General features: G+C 40.0%; 1 protein-coding gene across 1 annotated transcript in view; it reads left to right on the top strand.

Moving 5' to 3' along the window:
- Positions 1-21,412, top strand: part of PIEZO2 (piezo type mechanosensitive ion channel component 2) — a 339,105-nt gene that overhangs the window by 202,616 nt on the left and 115,077 nt on the right. The window contains exons 6-7 of the mRNA XM_057526094.1: positions 1,566-1,776; positions 3,033-3,246. Coding sequence (XP_057382077.1) covers positions 1,566-1,776; positions 3,033-3,246 — 425 coding nt within the window. The remainder of the gene's footprint in view (positions 1-1,565; positions 1,777-3,032; positions 3,247-21,412) is intronic.

Raw genomic sequence — 21,412 nt, 5'->3', positions numbered from 1 at the left:
CTAGGTGAAATAAGTTAGAGAAAGATAAGTACTGTGTGATGTCATTTATATGTGGAATCTAAAAAATATGACAAACTAGTGAATAAAACAAAAAGAAGCAGACACACACATAGAGAGAACAAACTAGTGGTTACCAGTGGGGAGAGGGAAGGGGGGAGGGGCAATATAGGGGTGGGGGGAAAAGGCTTGTTATGGAATTATATGAAATCATGTGTGTGAAACTTTTGAAAGTTGTAAAGCACTATAGAATTTGAAGAATCTTTCATTCAATAAAAAAATTAAAAAAAGAAAGAACCTTTAAAATGGGAAAATGCAGCAGCCGGGCTCTACTCTCTAAGCCTTGACTCCATGTCTGATCTGGGCTTAAAGATCCTTCTGGCTCTGCAGACAGCTGCCGTCTTTTCAGGATGAAGCCTGTCAGCCTGGGGTGAATGCAAACAAAGTTTCATGCATCTAAAACCGGCTCCTTTTGTCTTAAGGTGATGGTTTATGTTTATAATTCCTTTAAAAAAATCTAATCCTTCCAGGATAAGATTGTAATTAGCCAAAAAATTCTTATGTATTCTTTAAAAACAAAACAAACAAAAAGACCCCACAGTATACCCAGTTTAAAATAATCCATGGGGAGGGGGAAGGGTAAGCTGGGACAAAGTGAGAGAGTGGCATGGACATATATACACTACCAAACGTAAAATGGATAGCTAGGGGGAAACGGCCGCATAGCACAGGGAGATCAGCTCGGTGCTTCGTGACCACCTAGAGGGGTGGGATGGGGAGTGTGGGAGGGAGGAGATATGGGGACATATGTATATTGTATGACTGATTCACTTTGTTATAAAGCAGAAACTAACACACCATTGTAAAGCAATTATACTCCAATAAAGATGTTTTAAAAAAATAAAATAATCCATGGAAGTATGTGTATGTGCTGTACATGTGTTTCCTCCCTGAATCTCTAGTGATGGTCCTGAGGTCCTGAATGGCCTGGGATTGGACTGGTGCACGATTCTCTAAAAGGATAAAATAGGAAGCGACTGTTTATTTAGCCAAGTAGCTGGGACCACTCATCCTCCCACGGGCAGGAAATACTAAAATAGTGAACAAAGATAAACTCCCGAAAGAAAAGGGATTTCCTAAGTGCTGATTTGGCCCATCCTTTCCGTTTAAGCCATGGACACATTCATCAAACTTCCCATCACCTTGGTGGCAAACTCGGTAAATTTGAGGAACCATAAGCAGCTAACATTATGAATAGATGTTTCAGACAGTTTCTTCTTCGGCCTGTAAAAAATGAGCTCATGTAGGTAAGATGAAATGCTGTTAGGGACCCTATGATTAACGATGCTTCCTGTTTACTTTTTCAGGAAAGATCAGAGTTCCTTGGGCTTTACACAGGGACCACTGGAGACCTGGGGGGGCTTAACGTGGTTGAGTGGTTGTCTGCATTTTTTCCTGATTTGTGAAATTCACCTCATTGACTGGCCCGTATATAGCAAACCATATAATCTGTTGGGTGGATAGGCACAGTTCTGGACTGCAGTGTTTTCTGTTTTTCATTTATTTAGGCTGGAGGAGAAAAAATAGACCCAGAAGAGGCACTGATCTATGAAGAGGATTTAGAGGAAAGAGATGGTGTTGAAGGCGATTTGGAAGAAAGCACGAAATTAAAACTCTTCCGCAGGCTGGCCTCTGTGGCTTCCAAGCTTAAGGAGTTCATTGGCAACATGATAACCACCGCGGGGAAGGTTGTTGTGACGATTTTACTGGGTTCATCAGGTGAGGGTCTCCAACTCCTGGTGGAGCACAGGGAGGGAGCTGGCGAGTAATGAAAGGAAGGGTTGAAGAGAAAACAAAGAAGGAAACAGTTCTGTTCCGTGGCACCAAAATCATAGCTGTAGCTTTTGTAAAATTGGCCACATGTATAAACCAAACACGCACACGTAGCTTTTCCCGTTCAGATCTAGGTGTTATGTTTTTAGATGGTTGCTATTAACCTCTGTAAAGCAGTCTTCTTCCATAGCTGTTAGGTGACATCATTTTCGACGTGACGATCTGGACAACTGTTGCCCTCCCTCAGAGCCTGTGAATGGTGATCTGGGACAAGGGACAGTTTTCGTGGTCCCGTCCAGAGCTGCACATGTGCTTTCTGAAAGCTTTTCTGTTTACATTGAGTCATTAGTAATCTTAATGTAACTCTCCAGGATAGACTATTTTTCTTCTAGAGTTAGATTGTAATCTTCCAGCACAGACGCTCACTTCCTCTCGCTGTTGGCTGCGGGCTGCTTGTTCCATAAAAACGTTATCTCCATCTTCGCCCCCTTCCCCGTTGCCCCAGAGGTACTGTGAACTTTATTCCATCCTGCTTCGGTGAAATTTCATGAGATGAAACAATTTAACTGTTTTTCCATAGGAAAGTTAAAAAATGGAAAAGTGAATAGTATTTCTCAAGAAATGTAACTCAGGATTTTGATGAGAAGTCATTGCTCCCCCCAAAGTTTTTAAATACCTATAAAGGAATTACCTCGTTTTACATTTCCCCTTTTAGTGATAGTGCAAATCAAATTTCATCAGGCAGGGCAAAGGTTTAGTGAGACTTTAGCTGCCACAGAATATAGTATTATAAATCCTAGTAAACAAACAAAAGCAAATCATTATTTTTAAAAATTTATTGGGGAAAATTAGAGTGCACATACAGTATTCCTGAAGAATTGGGGGAGAGTAGATAGATGGAAACAGGCAAGTAAATAAGCTAAATTCTACTGGTATGAAAAGTGGATGTTTGCGGGGCCCAAACGTCACAGGTAGGGTTTCTTCATCATCTGGTATTTCCCCATATTTACAAATTTCACTTTACATGTGACTTTTTTTCACAATAAGAATAGCATTAATTCTGATTTTATCAATAAAGTGTGATGACTTGTACTAAAAGCATAGGAAGGAAATTCACGTCATCTCCAATAGTGACGTTTCCTGCGCGGCGCACGGTTTCCGCGTCTACGCGGTGTCTCACGCTAGCGTTTCTCCCTCCTCAGGAATGATGCTGCCCTCTCTGACCTCGTCCGTGTACTTCTTTGTGTTTTTGGGTCTGTGCACCTGGTGGTCCTGGTGCCGGACCTTCGACCCCTTGCTGTTCAGCTGTCTCTGTGTCCTGCTGGCTATTTTCACTGCGGGACACTTGATTGGACTGTATTTGTACCAGTTCCAGTTCTTCCAAGAAGCAGTCCCTCCCAACGACTACTATGCCAGGTAAGAGGAATCAACTGCTAGACATTTCACAGTTCAGTAAGATAATCCGCGAGCCCTCGGGAGGGCCCCCTTATGACCCCGCCGGGCACTGTGCATCTGCTGGGGTTCTCCTGGATGCCCATTGACGTGTCAAGCCAGGGTTTGGCGGGGCTGGGGAAGCTGTCTCTGCCTTGAATGTATTGGCTGACACTGTCTAGAGTGAGGAGGTGTCGCTTCAGATGGAGGTGCTGCTGGGACACGGCGGGGAGGGGAAGCTGCTGTTTGTAGCAAAGGACAGACACATGGTCTCAGCCGTGGAAAGAGACCCAGGAAGAACATTTACAGCAAAGGATAATAAGGACACGTCAGAGCATCAGCTGTAAGGAGCTCTCAAGGGCAAACAGAGGACAAACTGAGCATCGAAAAGAACTAAATGATTATAAAAATGTAAAAGTAAAAATGCATGAGTCCATGATATGTGTGTGTGTGTATGAGAGAGAGAGACAGGGAGACGGAGAGAGAAATATCTAAGTTGCTTCAGTTGTCAGTGATTACTATCCCAAATTCTTACTATGAAAATGGGAATTAAAGGTAAAGAACCCAGCATTTACTTTGACTTTTTAAAAGGAACTCCAGACCATTCTCAGTTAATGAGGGGAAACTCTTCTTGACAGGATGACACCAGCTAATGAAAGGGAAAGGAATACTAGAATTAGAAAACTACCATTTATCAATCAATTTTTAATGAAATACTTGGATCTATTCACAAACTGAAACCATGACTTAAAGAGTTGCTGGGATGAAGGCTGTTTGCAACAATGATAGAGTATAACCGCACTGATTATTTTTTGCTAATTACAAAGGGAAAAGACCTTTCCAATGGTGGTCAACACCTTAACCAATTGATCCAAACTATCATTACCAAGATCGGATCCCTTGACATTTCAGACTTCTAGGCTTGATGCATTGTGGGGAATATGGCATCATATTGTTAAGCCTTTAGACCTAACTTTCGCTTTACAGGAAATATAAAGGATAGAAATATGATTTAAATGACTCCACAGGGAGAAAAGGGAACCCTCATACACTGTTGGTGGGAATGTAAATTGATACAGTCACTATGGAGAACAGTATGGAGGTTCCTTAAAAAACTAAAAATAGAACTACCATATGACCCAGGAATCCCACTACTGGGCATATACCCTGAGAAAACCATAATTCAAAAAGAGTCATGTACCAAAATATTCATTGCAGCTCTATTTACAATAGCCAGGACATGGAAGCAACCTAAGTGTCCATCATCAGATGAATGGATAAAGAAGATGTGGCACATATATACAATGGAATATTACTCAGCCATAAAAAGAAATGAAATTGAGTTATTTGTAGTGAGGTGGATGGACCTAGAGTCTGTCATACAGAGTGAAGTAAGTCAGAAAGAGAAAAACAAATACTGTATGCTAACACATATATATGGAACCTAAAAAAGAAAAAAAAAAAGGGCATAAAGAACCTAGGGCCAAGACCGGAATAAAGACGCAGACCTAATAGAGAATGGACTTGAGGACACGGGGAGAGGGAAGGGTAAGCTGGGACAAAGTGAGAGAGTGGTAGTGTATATATGGACATATAAACACTACCAAGTGTAAAATAGCTAGTGGGAAACAGTCGCATAGCACAGGGAGATCAGCTCGGTGCTTTGTGACCAGCTAGAAGTGTGGGATAGGGAGGGTGGGAGGGAGGGAGACGCAAGAGGGAAGAGATATGGGGATATATGTATATGTATAACTGATTCACTTTGTTATAAAGCAGAAACTAATACACCATTGTAAAGCAATTATACTCCAATAAAAATGTTATAAATAAATAAATAAATAAATAAATAAATAAATAAATAAATAAATAACTGACTCCACAGGAAGGCGATCATCAAAGTCCAGAATGTGGAACCTGTAAGGGAAACGATCTGGTCTCTTCAAAAATCAGCATCCTGAAAAAGAAATGTATGTGGAGGGAGTTGGGCAGGGACTGTTCTAGTTTAAAGGAGAAGTGAGGAAACCTCGCAGACAGATGGGAAGTCTGACCCTGGATTACACCCTTGTTCAACGACAAATCTCTATGAGGCATTCTGAGGTTAAATGGGGAAATTTCAATATTCACTGGTTATTAGCTGATAGTATAGAATTCCTATTAATTCTTAGGTGTGTGATTGTATGTGGATATCCAAGAAAATGTTGTTTATTTAGGAGATACATGGTGAATTCTTTAGGGATGTCTGCGACTTCCTACTGGTTTAGCACCCATTGTGGGAGAGACCCACAGGCCCACAGAGGGAGATAGAAAGAGGAGAGAAAAATAAATAAAATGATCTAAACTAGGTGGTTGGCATGGGGTTATCCATTGTTCTATTTTAACTTTGATTTTTCTGTGGAAAAGTCCGGAATGGAAAGTTCCAGAAAAAAAGAAAGGGGAATGGAAGTGGCAGGAGAGAATTGTGGGTTTGGTGAGAACAGTGTGAGGATTCTCTCCATGCGCCCAGCGAGGTGGTGCAGGTGCTTTTCGTCTTCTTGTTGAAATGAGATATCTGCATTTTAAAGGAACGTGAATAATGTTATCACACGGACAATATAGATTTCATCCTTCTTCCAGGAGATCCTAAGATGGTTTTCATGTGACAGTAAACGTGAAGAAGCGGGGAGTGTGTGCGCATGTGTGTGTGTGACCCACTCTCCTTACTCACAGTACTTACAAGCTAGTTTGTGGCTATCTCCGTACAATGCTAAAAAAAAAGTGAGTCAAGTCCTAAAACCACTTATAGTCAGATAAAAAAGATATACCCAACACACACACACACACACACACACACACACACACACACACACACACACACACACACACACACACAGTCTACGTAATTCTAAATCCAGTTGGCTTAACCTGGAAGTGTAACAAGCATAATTCCGTCTAAAAAGAGAAGAATGTTACATAGACACAGAACACGGAGGAGCCAAGACATGGAAACAACCTAGGTGCTTATTGATGGACTGATGGATGAAGAAAGCTTGGTATAAACGTATAAGGAATATTACTCGGCCATAAAGAAGAAGGAAGTCCTGCCATTTGCAACAATGTGGGTGGACCTGGAGGGCATTATGCTGAGTAAAATAAGTCAGACAGAGAAAGACAAATACTGTATGATCTCACCCTATATGTGGAATCTAAACAAAAGTCAAACTTATAGAAACAGAGAGTGGAGTGGTGGTTGCCAGGGGCTGGGGGGTGAGGGAAATAGGGAGGGGTGGGTAGAAGGTACAAACTTTCAGGTATAAGATTAGTAAATTCTGAGGATCTATGAACAGCAGGTTAATCACACTGTATTGTAATTACATTGTATTGAAATTTGCTAAGAGAGTAGATCTTTTTTTTTAATTAATTAATTAATTTATTTATTTATTTATGGCTGTGTTGGGTCTTTGTTTCTGTGCGAGGGCTTTCTCTAGTTGTGGCAAGCTGGGGCCACTCTTCATCGCGGTGCGCGGGCCTCTCACTATGGCAGCCTCTCTTGTCACGGAGCACAGGCTCCAGACGCACAGGCTCAGTAGTTGTGGCTCACGGGCCCAGTTGCTCCGTGGCATGTGGGATCTTCCCAGACCAGGGCTCGAACCCGTGTCCCCTGCATTGGCAGGCACATTCTCAACCACTGTGCCACCAGGGAAGCCCTAAGAGAGTAGATCTTAAGCATTCTTACCAAGGGAAAAAAAAAAAAAAAAAGAAAGGAAAAGAAAAAGAGTAACTATGTGAGGTGATTGATTGTTAGTTAACTTGACTGAGGTACTACATTTCACAATGTATACTTATATCAAATCATCATGCTGTCCACTTTAAATATATTACAATTTCACATGTCAATTGTAACTCAGTAAAGCTGGGGGAAAACTGCAAAGCTCTTTTTGTGGTACAGATTTACATAATATTTATTTTAGGCAAGAGTGAATAAATGCAAAATTTCAGTACAGACATTAGTTCTAGATTAAATGAATATTTCAGTTTCTTCTAGACATTTAATTTTTGGTTTATTGAACACATGTAGAAAAAAATTTTGTACTTTTGGAAGGGCTGATTTTTAGGGATGGTTTAATTGGAAATGTAAATATCTTCTGAGGGGCCTTAGTCTCCCCGCACCCCCCAATTTAAGAATCTTTTCTGCTATCTAGAGACTGATGATAGGAAATGCAAAGAATATTCAGAACCACTTTGAAAACACTTTTTCTGTAAAGGATCAGTTAGTACTGTAAATATTTTTGACTTTGCAGGCCTACAGTCTCTGCCATAATTCTTTCAAGAAGCTGTTTATTGCAAAAGCAGCTCTGGATGAGATTTTAAAGAATGTGTGTGGCTGGGTTCCAGCAAAACTTCGTGGACACCGAACTTCGGATTTCAAAATATTTTCACATTTCATGAAATATTATTTTTCTTTTGATTTTTCCCAACCACTTAAAAATGTAAAAACCATTATTAGCTCACAAGTCCTATCCAAACAGGTGGTGAATCAGGCTTGCCAACATATGGTGTGGATAATAGCAGTCCTAATAGTGTAACAACTTACCATATTTATTTGCATTTGGATTGCCTCAAAATTCTGATTGTAAGTTATTATAGACATTTTGAAGATAATTACCTTGAAAAAGTTTAAAAGCTTCATTGCTCTAATCTCATAGAGTCATTAGAAGTTGGGTTGCTTATCAGAGTATAGATAGTTTGAGCTAAACAATGCAATATACACACATTTATATATATACATATATATATGTATGTGCATGTATATATATATCATATATACGTATATACACTGCCTTATTGTAGAGTCTTCCCCCCATTAATTTGGTGACAATAGGACATTGCCTTTTAGCCCTTGAAAGCTTGAAAATTTACATATTTTAAACAATAGCTTTTTCTTAAGGCATAATTTCAATGCATTGCTTTCCACCAACGAATTCTGAGGTGGAAGAAAACAAACTTGCAGGAAAAAAAAGTCATCTTGCGTAGGCATTTGTCCCAAATTTCATAACCACAGAGACTCCAGCTCATGTGTCCAGGTTCGGATGTGGCTCTCCTCAAAACAATCCAAGTTGTTTTTATCTTCTTGTAAGCTTTCAGATAGGCTTTCTGGTGAGGACTATCTTTTTTTAGAAATATTGAATTGATTTATCATTGATATAATACATGCTTGTTGGTGATTATTTGGAAAAATATAATAAAGAATCAGGAAAAACACTTGAAAAAAATATAATCCTAACTCCCCAAAATACTGTTCATTTTTGGTCTGTATTCTTCCAGTATTTTTCCTATGCATATATGTGTTTTTTAAAAACAAACTTTGAATCGTGATGCGCATGCTGTTTTATAACTTGCTTTATGCAAGTTCTGCATCTCCCCATGTTATGAAATGTTCTTCTAAAGTGTGATTTTCATAGCCTGCAAAGTGTTTGATTGTGTTTGATTGTGTAGCTGTGTTATAGTGTAGTCAGTCCCTGATTTCTGACCAGGGAGATTAAGATTACTCATTTTCGCCCTCTTGAGTGACATTGTAACGAGCACCCAGGTTACTTGTAAATTTAGGTAAAACTCATGATGACCAAGAAATAAACCCACGGTCCCTCAGTTGTAAAGGAGCCTCCATGGGGCTGGTTAGTGCTCTGCCCTGAGGGAGGGTCTGGAGGTTTCCCTGGTCCTGGGCCCACACGATGCTATTCCACTGGTCTGCACGCAGGTGTTGTGACCTCAAATCCCGCACCTGCATGGGGCACACCTCTGTGGGCTCGTGTTTTTCTAGAGTCATGTCTTCTTTCAGCCCAAGGGCCCCAAGAGATCATATGCTTGCTTCCAACTCCACCCACACCTGGGGGGAGTTTCTCCATCATTCTAGCCAGGGAAGCACGTGGAGAAGGTGGGCAGGGACCAGCAATGAACAGGGTGGACGAGACCCAGGAGGACGTGGAGGAGGGGCAGGGAGGAGGGCTGCCTGGGGGAGGAGAGTTAGTGATTCCCTCCCGTTTGTGCACAGACCTGGCATGACCATATTTTCCAAAACAAAATTCAGGGCTCTTTTTTGATAGTTATGAGCATACCTATGGGAAGGTAAGGCAGAGTGAGAGTAGGATTCTGAAATGTTGGAGTATATGGTTTTAGATGGTTATAACCATAAAAAATGTAGTGCCCCTTCTTGTGAAGTTGATCCAGCAAAATAAAGCTTTAAAACGAATCCACATAACTTATATAAGACAGATAACATACCACTCAACACAGTTTGTTTAATGGAATAGAGCCCAATTCCAACCTACTCTGGCAGGTCTCCCTAAGAAAAATGGCAGACTAAACAAAATTTGGCTTAGCTAGTCCCAAGGGTGGCCCCTTCCAAAGGTTTTGTGTTTCCTGGGGAATTTCTGTAGACAGGAAACACCTTATATTTTGAAGGCGAGGAGGCAAGGATCAAGGTGTTGGGCTGGTGTTCAGAGTCCTCACCTGTGTTCCTCCTTGTGAGGTTGGCCAGACTGATGAAGCCCCAAGTCCCAGCCGGCTTGTGTCCTGTGGGTTTTCTGCACCGAAAGTGCGGGAGGTGTGCTGGGTAGAGGATGGGACAAAGGCAGGTGGACCTGACTTGCTCTGCAGTGTCCCTGAACGTGAGCAGAAATGCACTGAATGCTGTAAACAAATGTCTACTCATCGATGACTTCACGAATAGCCAGTTTTAACAGTTTGTCAGCTCACTGTTGACCGTTTCCTTGTGAAGATGACACCGCAAGTAATTCTGAGGTGAACTCGTCTTAAAAACAGTCCTGGACCAAAGGCAGGGTCTTTGTTTTCTCACCTTCAATTATCTGGACAATACAGGGGAAAGTTCTGACGTGGGCCAGGGTGGAGGGCTTGGCAGGAGAGTCAAACGTCTGCTGTTTTCTTATCATGACATAGAGAATGATGGAACCCGTACCTTTACTTCTCACCCCGAGTCGTGAATGTTTGTGCGCGGTGGGCAATGAAATGGGAGTGTGACTGAGTAACCTCTAAGTCGTGTCTTATCACCTCTGACTGACTTTCATTCCAACGCTGAACTCGCTCTACAACAGTCACAGGAGTCACGGGTTGGATTTCTTTGCTCAAATTCATTTTGTTGTTTTGCTGCTTTTTTCACCTGAAGTTGTACCATTTGAAAATGAATGAGAATTGTGGGAAGGAATGGGAGAGATTCTCGGGTCATTCCCTATGGAGGCAGCATTTTCTATTAAATAAATACACGATTTGTCCGATGTTGCCCTTTCCACGTCCTATTTCAATAAATCACGATAAGAAAATGCATTATGTTTAGTGAAGGAAAAACCTATGTTTATTCCAATGTTAAAACAATGTAAGAGAGAAAAAGCAAAGCCTCAGACTCCAGCATCATTGTGTAACTATTCTGTGACAAATGAGGAAAATGTGAAAAAACAAACATGAAAAGTACAGTAGTATTTATTATATTTATCCTATTTTTATACTAGTCATAAAAATGTCAATAATATGTCAGGAGTCATAACAGTCCTGATGCTGTATGTCTCTGGCTTCTAGTTTGGAGAAGCCAGTGGGTCCTCTAGAAAGTGACACAAGGAAGTCAGCCCTTGGGTGACGTCGGCTGCAGTTGGCTTTGTAAGTGTCTGTCTAATCCAGGTTGTTTAAGCGTGTTTGCAGCCTCACCCAGGATGGCCACGGTGTTGCCTCTCATTAGAGCCATCTGAGCTTTGGTAACACAGACAGCACAGAAAGACAAAACTGTTCTTAATGGAGGCCAGTTGGCAAGAACCTCGTCTGAAAGCGGTCCAGTGTGGGGATAATTAATGTCAAGCGGGTCATCATAATGCTGAGGAATGTAAATGGACCCACTGGTTAACACTTTCCCTTTTTGTTAACGATGGCACCCCAGGTAATCAATGGTTGTTTAATTTATCCAGTTGGTAAGTGACGTAACAGTAACCAAACTTTTGGTTTCCTTTTGGAAAGATTCTTATGATTAAGTGACAGGCGTTAGACCCAGTTCATTTGTGCTCATCTAAAAGGCAAAAAATAGGAGCCAAGAGACATGAATTGACTTTCCACAGATAAATGGAAAATCGGTAGAAAGTAAATACTTGAACCCCTGAGTCCGTTCGGGTGATTCCCCGCAACCTTATGGTCACCTGGGGCCGTAAGTGGGTGTGGTGTTGACCCAGGATCCCAGGGTGACACCTGGCATTGTGTACAAAGCAACTGCTGCCTCTGACCAGGCAGACGACCCTTGGCACTGGACGTCTGTCCAACCAGAACCTGAAACCTCCCAACCTGGCCTTCCAGAATTCCAGCCTTGACTACCTGTGTCTCACCTTTGCTGTTGAGGGCGTCTACCAGGAAGGGTCTCTGTCTGGTTTTCAGGGAGGATCCGCCCTGTCCTCTGTGGGACCTGGGTGCCCTGGCTGACCTGACAGGTCAGGCTCATTCTGGAGCCTTCATTTCTGCAGAGCAGCTCACCTGCACAGGTCACCATAGGTCAGGACCTTCTGCCCAAGTGCTGTCCCTGCTCTCAAGGATAAAGTGGGGTCCAGTGAACCTTGCCAAGTACAGAAATGACTCGTTTTACATTTAGTCTATCAAAATATGAAGAGGAATAGAGATTAGGCATAGTTGGTGGTTGTATTTTTTCTAAATTTGCTCCAAATGATTAGTATTAATGAGCATATTACAAAATATCTCTGGATGGTACATTTAGGTGCTTTCAACCTTAAAAATTAATAGCAAGTTTAATGATGGTAGAATTTCTTGTGGTGGGAAGAAGGACTATTCCTTCAAGTTAAGATAACAACTGATGAAAAATTAAAGTGATCTTTTGAGAAAGGGCATTTTGGAACAAAACAATTATTTTGCTATCACATGTTTATTGGAAAGTGTGATCATCTTGTTTATTAGAGCTAAGATTCTCATTCATGGTCTGTATTTTATTTTATTTTATTTTATTTTTTATTTATTTTTTTTTTTATATAATTCCTTTTTATTTATTTATTTTTGGCTGTGTTGGGTCTTCTTTTCTGTGTGAGGGCTTTCTCTAGTTGTGGCAAGCGGGGGCCACTCTTCATCGCGGTGCGCGGGCCTCTCACTATCGCGGCCTCTCCCGTTCCGGAGCACAGGCTCCAGACGCGCAGGCTCAGCAATTGTGGCTCACGGGCCCAGTCGCTCCGCGGCATGTGGGATCCTCCCAGACCAGGGCCCGAACCCGTGTGCCCTGCACTAGCAGGCAGACTCTCAACCACTGCGCCACCAGGGAAGCCCCATGGTCTGTATTTTAATTCAATGCATAACACCTCATTAATTTTTTACACTGTAGATAAGCCGATTTGGCTGACTTGCAAAGTATTTTGAGGATAAATATACTGAATGATGTTACCTCATAACCGCTTGGCTTTCTGAAGTTCAGAATGTTACTTATGCAGTAACTTCAGCTGTTGTTATCTTCATTTTAGTTCTAAGCAACTCTGACTCAAGGATAAGAGATTAGCTCTGGAAATGGGAACCAAGAGGTGTTGATTTTTCTCTTCAGAGTTTCTTCTAAAGAAGCTTTTTTTCTGAGAAAGTTTGACAAAGGTTTTCATAAACTTGCTAGTTACTCATTTTTGGTGGAAGTAGTATAATTGTTTTTCTTAACAGCCTTCATGAGGTATAACTGATATGAAATAAACTGCATATATTTAAAGGATACAATTTGATCAGTTTTGACATAAACATACCTGTGAAACCATCACCACGATCAAGGTAATGAACACACACATCCATCCCAAGAGTTTCCTCATCACCCCCCCTTTTTTTTTATATATGTTAACTTTAAAGATTATTTATTTATTAAAAAATAATTTTGGCTGCACCCCACGGCATGTGGGACCTTAGTTCCCCGACCAGGGATTGAACCCGCGCCCCCTGCATGGGAAGGTGGTGTCTTAACCACTGGACCACCAGGGAAGTCCCTTCTCATCCCCTTTTAATCTCGCCTGCCCTCAGCCTCCTCCCATCCCATCCCCAGGTAACCACTGATGGCTATCTCTAACTCGATTAGATTACATTTTCTAGGATTTTATATAAATGGAATCATATAGTATATAATTTTTAATGTTACTATTGTTATTATTATTGTTGTTGATATTATTATTAGCCTGGGTTGGGGCGGGAGGCAGGTCTGATTTCTTTCCCCATGCCTAGTTGTTTTGAGATTTAGCCATGTTGCAGTGGAAGAGTTCATTTCTTTTTCATCCTCTCTTAGTATAGTCAATCTTCTTAAATTTTAGGCATTCTAATTGTTGTGTAGAGGCAATTCATTGCGGTTTTAATTTAATGCATTTCCCTAATGACTAACGAGGCTGAGAATTTTTTCATGAGCTGATTTTATGCTCATATATCTTTTTGATGAAGTGTCTGTTAAAATACTTTACCCATTTTTAAAAATCATCTTTGTTTTCTTACAATTGTGTTCTGAGAGTTGTTTAGAAAATCAGGATACAAATCATTTATCAGATATATGTTTTTGCAAATATTTCCCCAGTCTATGGACTATCGTTCTCTTACTAGTGTCTTTGCAAGAGCTGAGTTTTTAGTTTTGATGAAGTACACTTCATAGTCGTTCTTTTGTGAATCACACTTATGGTGTGGTAGTAAAGAAATATTTGCCAAGCCCAAATTCACAAAGGTTTCTTTTTTGTTCTCTTCTAGAAGTTTTAGTTTGTTTTGTCTTTGATGTCAAATAGTTCAGAATCATTTTTTGAAATGACTGTTCTTTCTTTTGCACCTGTTAAAAATCAAGTGTCCATGTGTATGTGGTTGGGTTTATATATAGACTATTCTGTACCATTGATCTATTCATCTTTATGTCACTGTCTTGATTACTTGTAGCTTGATAATAAGTCTTGAACTTAAGTAATGTTAGTCTTTCTTCTTTTTACATTTGAAGTTGTTTAGGCTATTCTAAGCCCTTTATGTTTCCATATGAATTTTAAATCACTTTGTCAATGTCTGCAGCAAAGCCTGCTGGGATTTTGTTTAGGATTGTATTGAATCTGTATGACGGTTTGGATAGCATCAAGTCTTCTGACACATGAGTATGGTATATCTCTCCATTTATTTAAGTTTTCAAATTTCTCTCAGCAGTACTTTAAAATTTTTCATCACAGGTATTGCACATCTATTGTCAGAGTTATCCCTTAAGTATTTAATAATTCTAATGCCTTTGTAAATGGTAGGTTTTTTTCTGATTTTTACTCATAGTACATAAAAATACAATTAATTTTTGTATACTGAACTTGTATTCTGACACCATACCAAACACATGTATTCTAAAGGAGGAAATTGAAGTCATTGATTTGAGCTCTTCTTTTCTAATATAGGTGTTTAGAAACAATTAAATTTAAGTCTAAATTTCCACTTAAATACTACATTAGTAGAATCCTACAAATTTTGATATGGTATGTTTCATTTTTAATTCAGTTCAAAATATGTTTTAATTTCCATTTGAGTTTCCTCTTTGATCCATTGGCTATTTATATATGTATTTGGTTTCCAAACATTTGGGGATTTTTCAGAGATATTTCTCTTTGGATTTAATTTAATTCTGTTGTTGTCAGAGAATATCATTTGTTCTGTAGTCCAGAATGTGATCTATTTTGGTTAATGTTCCATGTGGTCTTGAAAGAATAATTTTTTAAATGAATTTGCCTTTTAAATCATGTAGAAAATTTAAAAAGTGGATTTAAAAACCAAAATTACAATACTACTAGCTTTTATAATTGCCCTTGTACTTATCTTTACTGAGGTCTTTATTTCTTCATGTTACTGTCCAGTGTCCTTTTATTTCACTTGCAGGACTTCCTTCAGCATTTCTTGCAGGGCAGATCTTGTGGTCATAAACTCCCTCAACTTTTGTTTATCTGGGAATGTCTTAATTTCTCCTGCATTTTTGAAGGATGGTTTTGCCAGATATAGAATTCTTGGTTGACAGCTGTTTTCTTTTAGTACTTTGAATATATCAGGCCACTGCCTTCTGGACTCCAAAGTTTCTGATGAGAAGTTAGCTGATAATCTGACTGAGGATTACATGTATGTGACAAATCGCTTCTCTGTTGCTGCTTTCAAGATTCTTTCTTTGACTTTCAATAGTTTGATTATAATTTGTCTCAGTGGGCATCTTTTTGAGTTTATAAGCTTCTTGAAGATTCATGTCTTTCATTGCTTTTGGGAAATTTTCAGCCATTATTTCTTCAGATATTCTTTCTGCCCCTTTCTCTTTCTCGTCCCCTTCTGCGACCCCTCACAATGCATTTGTTGGTCTACTGGGTGGTGTCCCACAGGTCTCTTAGGCTCTGTTCACTTTATTTCATTCTTTTTTATAAATTTATTTATTTTATTTATTTTATTTTTGGCTGCATTGGGTCTTCGTTGCTGTGCACGGGCTTTCTCCAGTTGCAGCGAGCGGAGGCTACTCCTCGTTGCAGTGCGTGGGCTTCTCATTGCGGTGGCTTCTCTTGTTGCGGATCACGGGCTCTAGGTGTGTGGGCTTCAGTAGTTGTGGCACACCGGCTTAGTTGCTCCGTGGCACGTGGGATCTTTCCGGACCAGAGCTCAAACCCATGTCCCCTGCATTGGCAGGCAGATTCTTAACCACTGCGCCACCAGGGAAGCCCTCTTTTTTTCTTTTTGTTCCTCAGACTCGATAATTTTGATTGTCCTATCAAGTTCACCGATTCTTTCTTCTGCTTCCTCAAATCTACTTTCAAATCTCTCTAGTCTCTTTTCATTTCAGTTATTGCACTTTGCAGCTCCAGAATTTATTTTTGGTTTCTTTTTTTATAATTTCTCTTCATTGATATGATCATTTTGTTCAAACATTTTCTTGCCTTTGTCCATGTCTTTGTTTACCTCTTTGAGCATCTTTAAGACAATTTTATAAAAGTCTTTGTCTAGTAAGTCCAGTGACTGCACATCTTCAGGTATGGTTTCTGTTTATAATTTCTTTTCCTTTGACTAGGTCATATTTACCTGATTTTTTTGTATACCTTATGATATTTTGTTGAAAACTGGACATTTGAATTTTATAATGTATTAACTCTGGAAATCAGACCCAGGGTTTGCCTCAGTTTTTAAAAAATTGTTGTAGAGTCTTGACTGGGGATCAACCTCAGGTGAAAACTTAAGGTCTTCCCTTTTCTTTTCTGAGTCTACATCTTTTCCTGGGCATTTATGACAGTTTTCTAAATTCCTCCATATACATGGTTGTTCTCGAATGTGCCCCCCGCAAAAAAAAAAAAAAAAAAAAAAGATGTGGCTCCTTTAAATCCCCTGGAAGCTGTTTCAGTCAGTTGAAACAATGATGACCAGCTTTTGTACCTGCACTTCAGTCACCATAAGCAGCAATCTGCAATTCAAATACAAACCCCAGTATTTGGAGGACAAGGTGCTTATTGCCCACCCCAGCTCCACCAAGCCACACCATGAATGCAGGTTGCCATTCCCACTGCTGCCTCTCATGGGGCTGGAGCATGGGGAGTGGGGACCTGTTGCCACACTGAAGGCTGAATTTGACCAATATTAACTGTAATTTTCCAGCCAAGCTTTTCTCTGGAAACTTCAAGCCTTTAAGTAAACTCCAGAGTTCCAAAATAGTTACTTTAGATAGTTTCTGCAGGTACAATTGTTGTCTGGATCAGAAGACAGATCCTGGTGCTTTCTAGTCCATCATCCTCCTTGTTGTCCAACCTCTGCCTTTTAATTGGAGATATTTAGATCACTTACATTTAATATAACTATTAATATTTTTAAGTTGAGATCTATCATCTCTCTATTTTCTTCTATTTTCCTATTTATTCTTTCTTCCTCTCTTTTTCTGTATAAATTAAAATTTCTTATGATTCCATTTTACCTCTTTTGTTGACTTAATAGTCAACTCTTTGTTTTGGTAAATTGGTGGTTGCTTTAGGGCATCAGTAATTCAAATTTAAGTGATATTATACTACCTTTGTATAATATAAGAACTGTTCGGTGATAAAATGCAATCTCTCCCTTCCCAGAATTTGTACCATTGTTATCATACATTTTACTTTTATACTACACTATTATTATATTTGTTTAAAGGGGTCAATTATATTTTAAGAGTTTTTAATTAATAACAAATACATATTTACTCAGGTATTATTATTTCTCATGTTCTTCGACATGTCCACATTTCCATCTTTATTATTTTTCTTCTGTGTAAAAGAATTTTTTTCACATTGTTTTTTTGTAGTGCAAGTCTACTGGTGATAGTTTTGCTGGGTGTAGAATTCTAGGGTAACAACTTTTATTTCACTACTCGAAAGATGTTGCCTCACTGTCTTCTCACTTGCATTGTGTCTGACAAGAAATCTGAAGTTCTTATTATTGTTACTTTGTATGTTAATATTAATGAAAAATTGTTGTGCTCACCTTCCTGATAACTGCTTCCCTGAATTAAAAAAAAAAGAAAAAGAAACAAACAAACAAAAAAACCAGTTGTAACATACATTCCATGATTCATTGGGTTTGGAACTGGTTAACGTGACCACTAAGCCAATATTTCACTCTTCTAAACCTTTTAACCCCATCCACACTAACATGCATGACATGAAAGAGTGAATTGTATATTAATTTTATTTCTATGACAGCAAACATAAATAAAAATTGTTTTAGGGCAAATAGACAATTTATTTATTAGACATTTATTGATGGAAGAGGATTTTTTTTCACAAAGATAACCTTTGTCTTTCTTTAAAATTACTTTGAGCTATAGTTCCATGATACGTGTTCATTAAAATATATTTATGTTTCCCTAAAATAGAAAATTCCCAAGAATGGTCCATTCAACTTATACTTTTTGTTGGACCACATTACAAGGACACTTTGTGGAAAGTTGCGGCCATTTCCTATGACATGAACCTGAGAAACTTAGGACTTTATTCCAGAAAAACGTAGAAACATTTTTACCTGGACTTACAGGGAGAAGATCTGGGTTTTAGCTAGTCTTCTGCCAATTGTTTCCTTTTCTAGATATGTTTGCTTCTTCCTTGAATAACTTTAGTTTAGTTACAACTTTTCTTACAGAAGATTTCTTGCTTTCCCCTGTTCAAGCATTTCTCCATAAATGGATTATCCAGTCTTTTTCCTTCTATTTCTCTGACCTTTCTGGCACTAAATGAAACTCCTTGGTCATTAGCTTGCAGGTTTCTCTGTAGTGCCCTTCATATAAATTAAAATGTAAGAGCAGAGAATCAGCTACTCTCTTGGAGAGTGAGATACCCTCCTGTGGGGTCGGTGAGGTGCCCCTGTGCCCTTCAGAGATAACTCCTGCTGCTCTGATGCTCAGGAAGAGGTGGTGCAAGTCATCTCTCTGCACCCACCATCTAGGCAAAGCAGTTCTACAGGAGGAAAAGCTTGACAACCACTTTCCTATGGATGAACATGTCAGAGCACATTCCCTAAAAGCGTTCCACCATATTTGAGTAGTATTCCTGCTAGCATGGGTGCTCTGTGATGACAGGGATAGTATCTTATTTACCTGCATATCCTCAGCACTAACTGTAGTGCCCAAAAGACTCAGGACTCAGCACATAAAAGGACAAATTTAATAAATGTGTCCTATAGTGGAACTTTCTGATGATTAATACCCCTTCCTTAGGGATTCCTGATACTGTTGGGGTTTTCTTATTTTACCACTTACCGCACGTGAGAAATGGGGTGGTGTGATTTGACGCCAGCAGACCTGGATACATAAGCCCCACCACTTACTACCTTTTCATTCATTTGTGCCTCAAATCTGCATGTATAATGGAACCAAAAGCAGATCCCCACCAGAGCTGGCCTAAGACATTCAACATAGTACCTGATTAATCGGAGAAACTGTGTGCTTGGCATGGGTCTCCTTCTCTCTGCTTTTGTAACTTCATTCGTTATTAACTATTGTAGGGCTTTAAAATGAGGTATTTAAATCCATGTTTACATTATAGCTACTTAGGGAAAGTTATATTCGTGGGTAATAGAAGTGCCCACATTTATTGTTTTTTTTCTTATGCTCCCAGCATAAGAAAAGGCTGCAGGGCTTAGGGGCTGAGCTTGGTTTTGTCATAAGAAGCTGTACAGGATGACCAACTGGTCCTGGGAGTCCTGGTTCTGACTAATTTCTCACAGTGCTCTCAGAGGTGAAAATATGTTCAGGCACAGGAAGTAGACCATAAATCTACAACATTCAGAGAATATAAATGTTCTCTTATGAGCTCAAGATGTGACATCGGAGAAGGGTAGAGGGCCTTTAATAGTGAAATGGGAAGGACCTTCCACATGGCCTCAATGTTTCCATCAACTATCCCTGTTCTGAAGACAGCACACCTTGTACCTGGTGCAAAATTGTCCATGGACAGAATGCTTTTATTAGAAGGCAGCGTTCTGCACATGTAGGGTTAAGCCCAATTACAGCAAACTGGCAGACTGTTAAGACACACATGTGCCAAAAAGGACTTCAAAGCCGTGTTACAGAGCCCAGGGGACTCAATGTAAAGTTTTTCCAAGCTTAAGAAAACAATGTTGTGCAGAAACAGTCAGATTCCAATTTCTCAAATGTGTCTATGAATTTGGCATGGAAACGTGTTTAAAGCATAAGTAAGAAACTAATGAAAAAAGACATTAAACATTGGCTGTGTTTTTCATATGATGCAATGCAGGGGGAAAGGGGGTTGGAAGCCAAAGTAGCAAGAACTCGTGTGTAAAAGCAGTCTGTCCTCACCCAGATGGGACGCCGTATAGACAGGAGAGCATCTTGCTGGGAGGATCACTTAGAGGTAGATTCGGTCTCCTTCCAGCAAAGACATTTGTCTAAAGTTGAGGAAATTCCTTAAAAGGGCTGGAAACACAGACCTCGCTTTCTGTGGACATCTGACTTGCCTTGCCTTTTTCACAACTTGTCCTTGCTTTTATTCATGTGTAAAGCTAATTCTGTTTCCCCCCTGCCAGCAATTAGATTTTTGGCCTTTACTGGTACCCACTGCACCATGGAGTTTTGGATCAGGAGGAGATTCTGACCCCCTCTGCTGGCGGCTCTCGAGCTGTCTTGCTGGCCCAGTGTTCTCAAGGATGGTCCCCCCCCACACACCTGCTCTGCCACCTTGACCCCGTAATGCAGGGCACTGGGGCATTCTGCAGGCAGATGTATCAGAAGGTGGGGGTGGAGGATGAGAGCAGACAAGGTGGATGCAGTTGAAAAGGTGACCCCAGGAGTTTCTGTTTTGCCCGCTTTGAGGGAACTTCTTTTTCTCCTTGGGGATCACTGAATCCACAGACTTTCCCCGTTCTAGACTTGGAAAGTCATAAGAGCAAAGACAGTGAAGGCTGTTGAAATGAAACCCACCAGAAGCATCAAGTCTGTGTCCCATTACGTCCAGAACAAGACTGCAGCTCACCTCATTCACATTCTCCTTGATTTAGAAAGTAATTGTGGGCCATTCCTTGCAAAGCATATTTCTCAGTTTAATACAAGAGACATACAGATTGTGGGTGTGTAAGAGTGCACATGTATGAAACAACAGAAGAACCTATGTTTTGCAGAAACCAGTCTACTATTTTCAGTATCCTCAGTGGCCTTCTTCTCTTTCCTTTGATCCCATTACCAAGATGAAGGAAAGAGATTTTTCTTGGTGAATAACCTAATATTAACAACACAATGTTGTACATTTTGCACACCCTCCCTGCCACTCACCCAGACTCTCCCAACCTGTGCCAAATATTCCCACCCTGGAAGAGCTTCATTCCCTGAGGGGGACCGTGCTTCTACTCCATCTTAAGAAGGACATTTATTTACTCTTATTTGCCAGCAATAACAATATAGTATTAATTATTAAAAAGCTGTGACTCTGGCATAAACCACATTCATGTCATACTTCATAGTAATAACAACAATAGTTGTAGAAGCCAGAATTTATTGAGCATCTGTTACATGCCGAATTCTGTGGTATTGCTTTATGTGAATTATATCATATACCTCCTTACCTCTGTCTTGTCATTAGCCACATAGATTTGCCATAATGAAACTGAAAAACAAGCCTGCTAGGGTGAAGCTGATCTCCAGGTAACCTACCTGCCTGTCAGA

Source organism: Balaenoptera acutorostrata, chromosome 13, assembly GCF_949987535.1.
Source record: "Balaenoptera acutorostrata chromosome 13, mBalAcu1.1, whole genome shotgun sequence".
NCBI classification, from domain to species: Eukaryota; Metazoa; Chordata; class Mammalia; order Artiodactyla; family Balaenopteridae; genus Balaenoptera; species Balaenoptera acutorostrata.
Note: the sequence above shows the minus strand (reverse complement) of the source record. Positions and strands in the feature narration are given on the sequence as shown.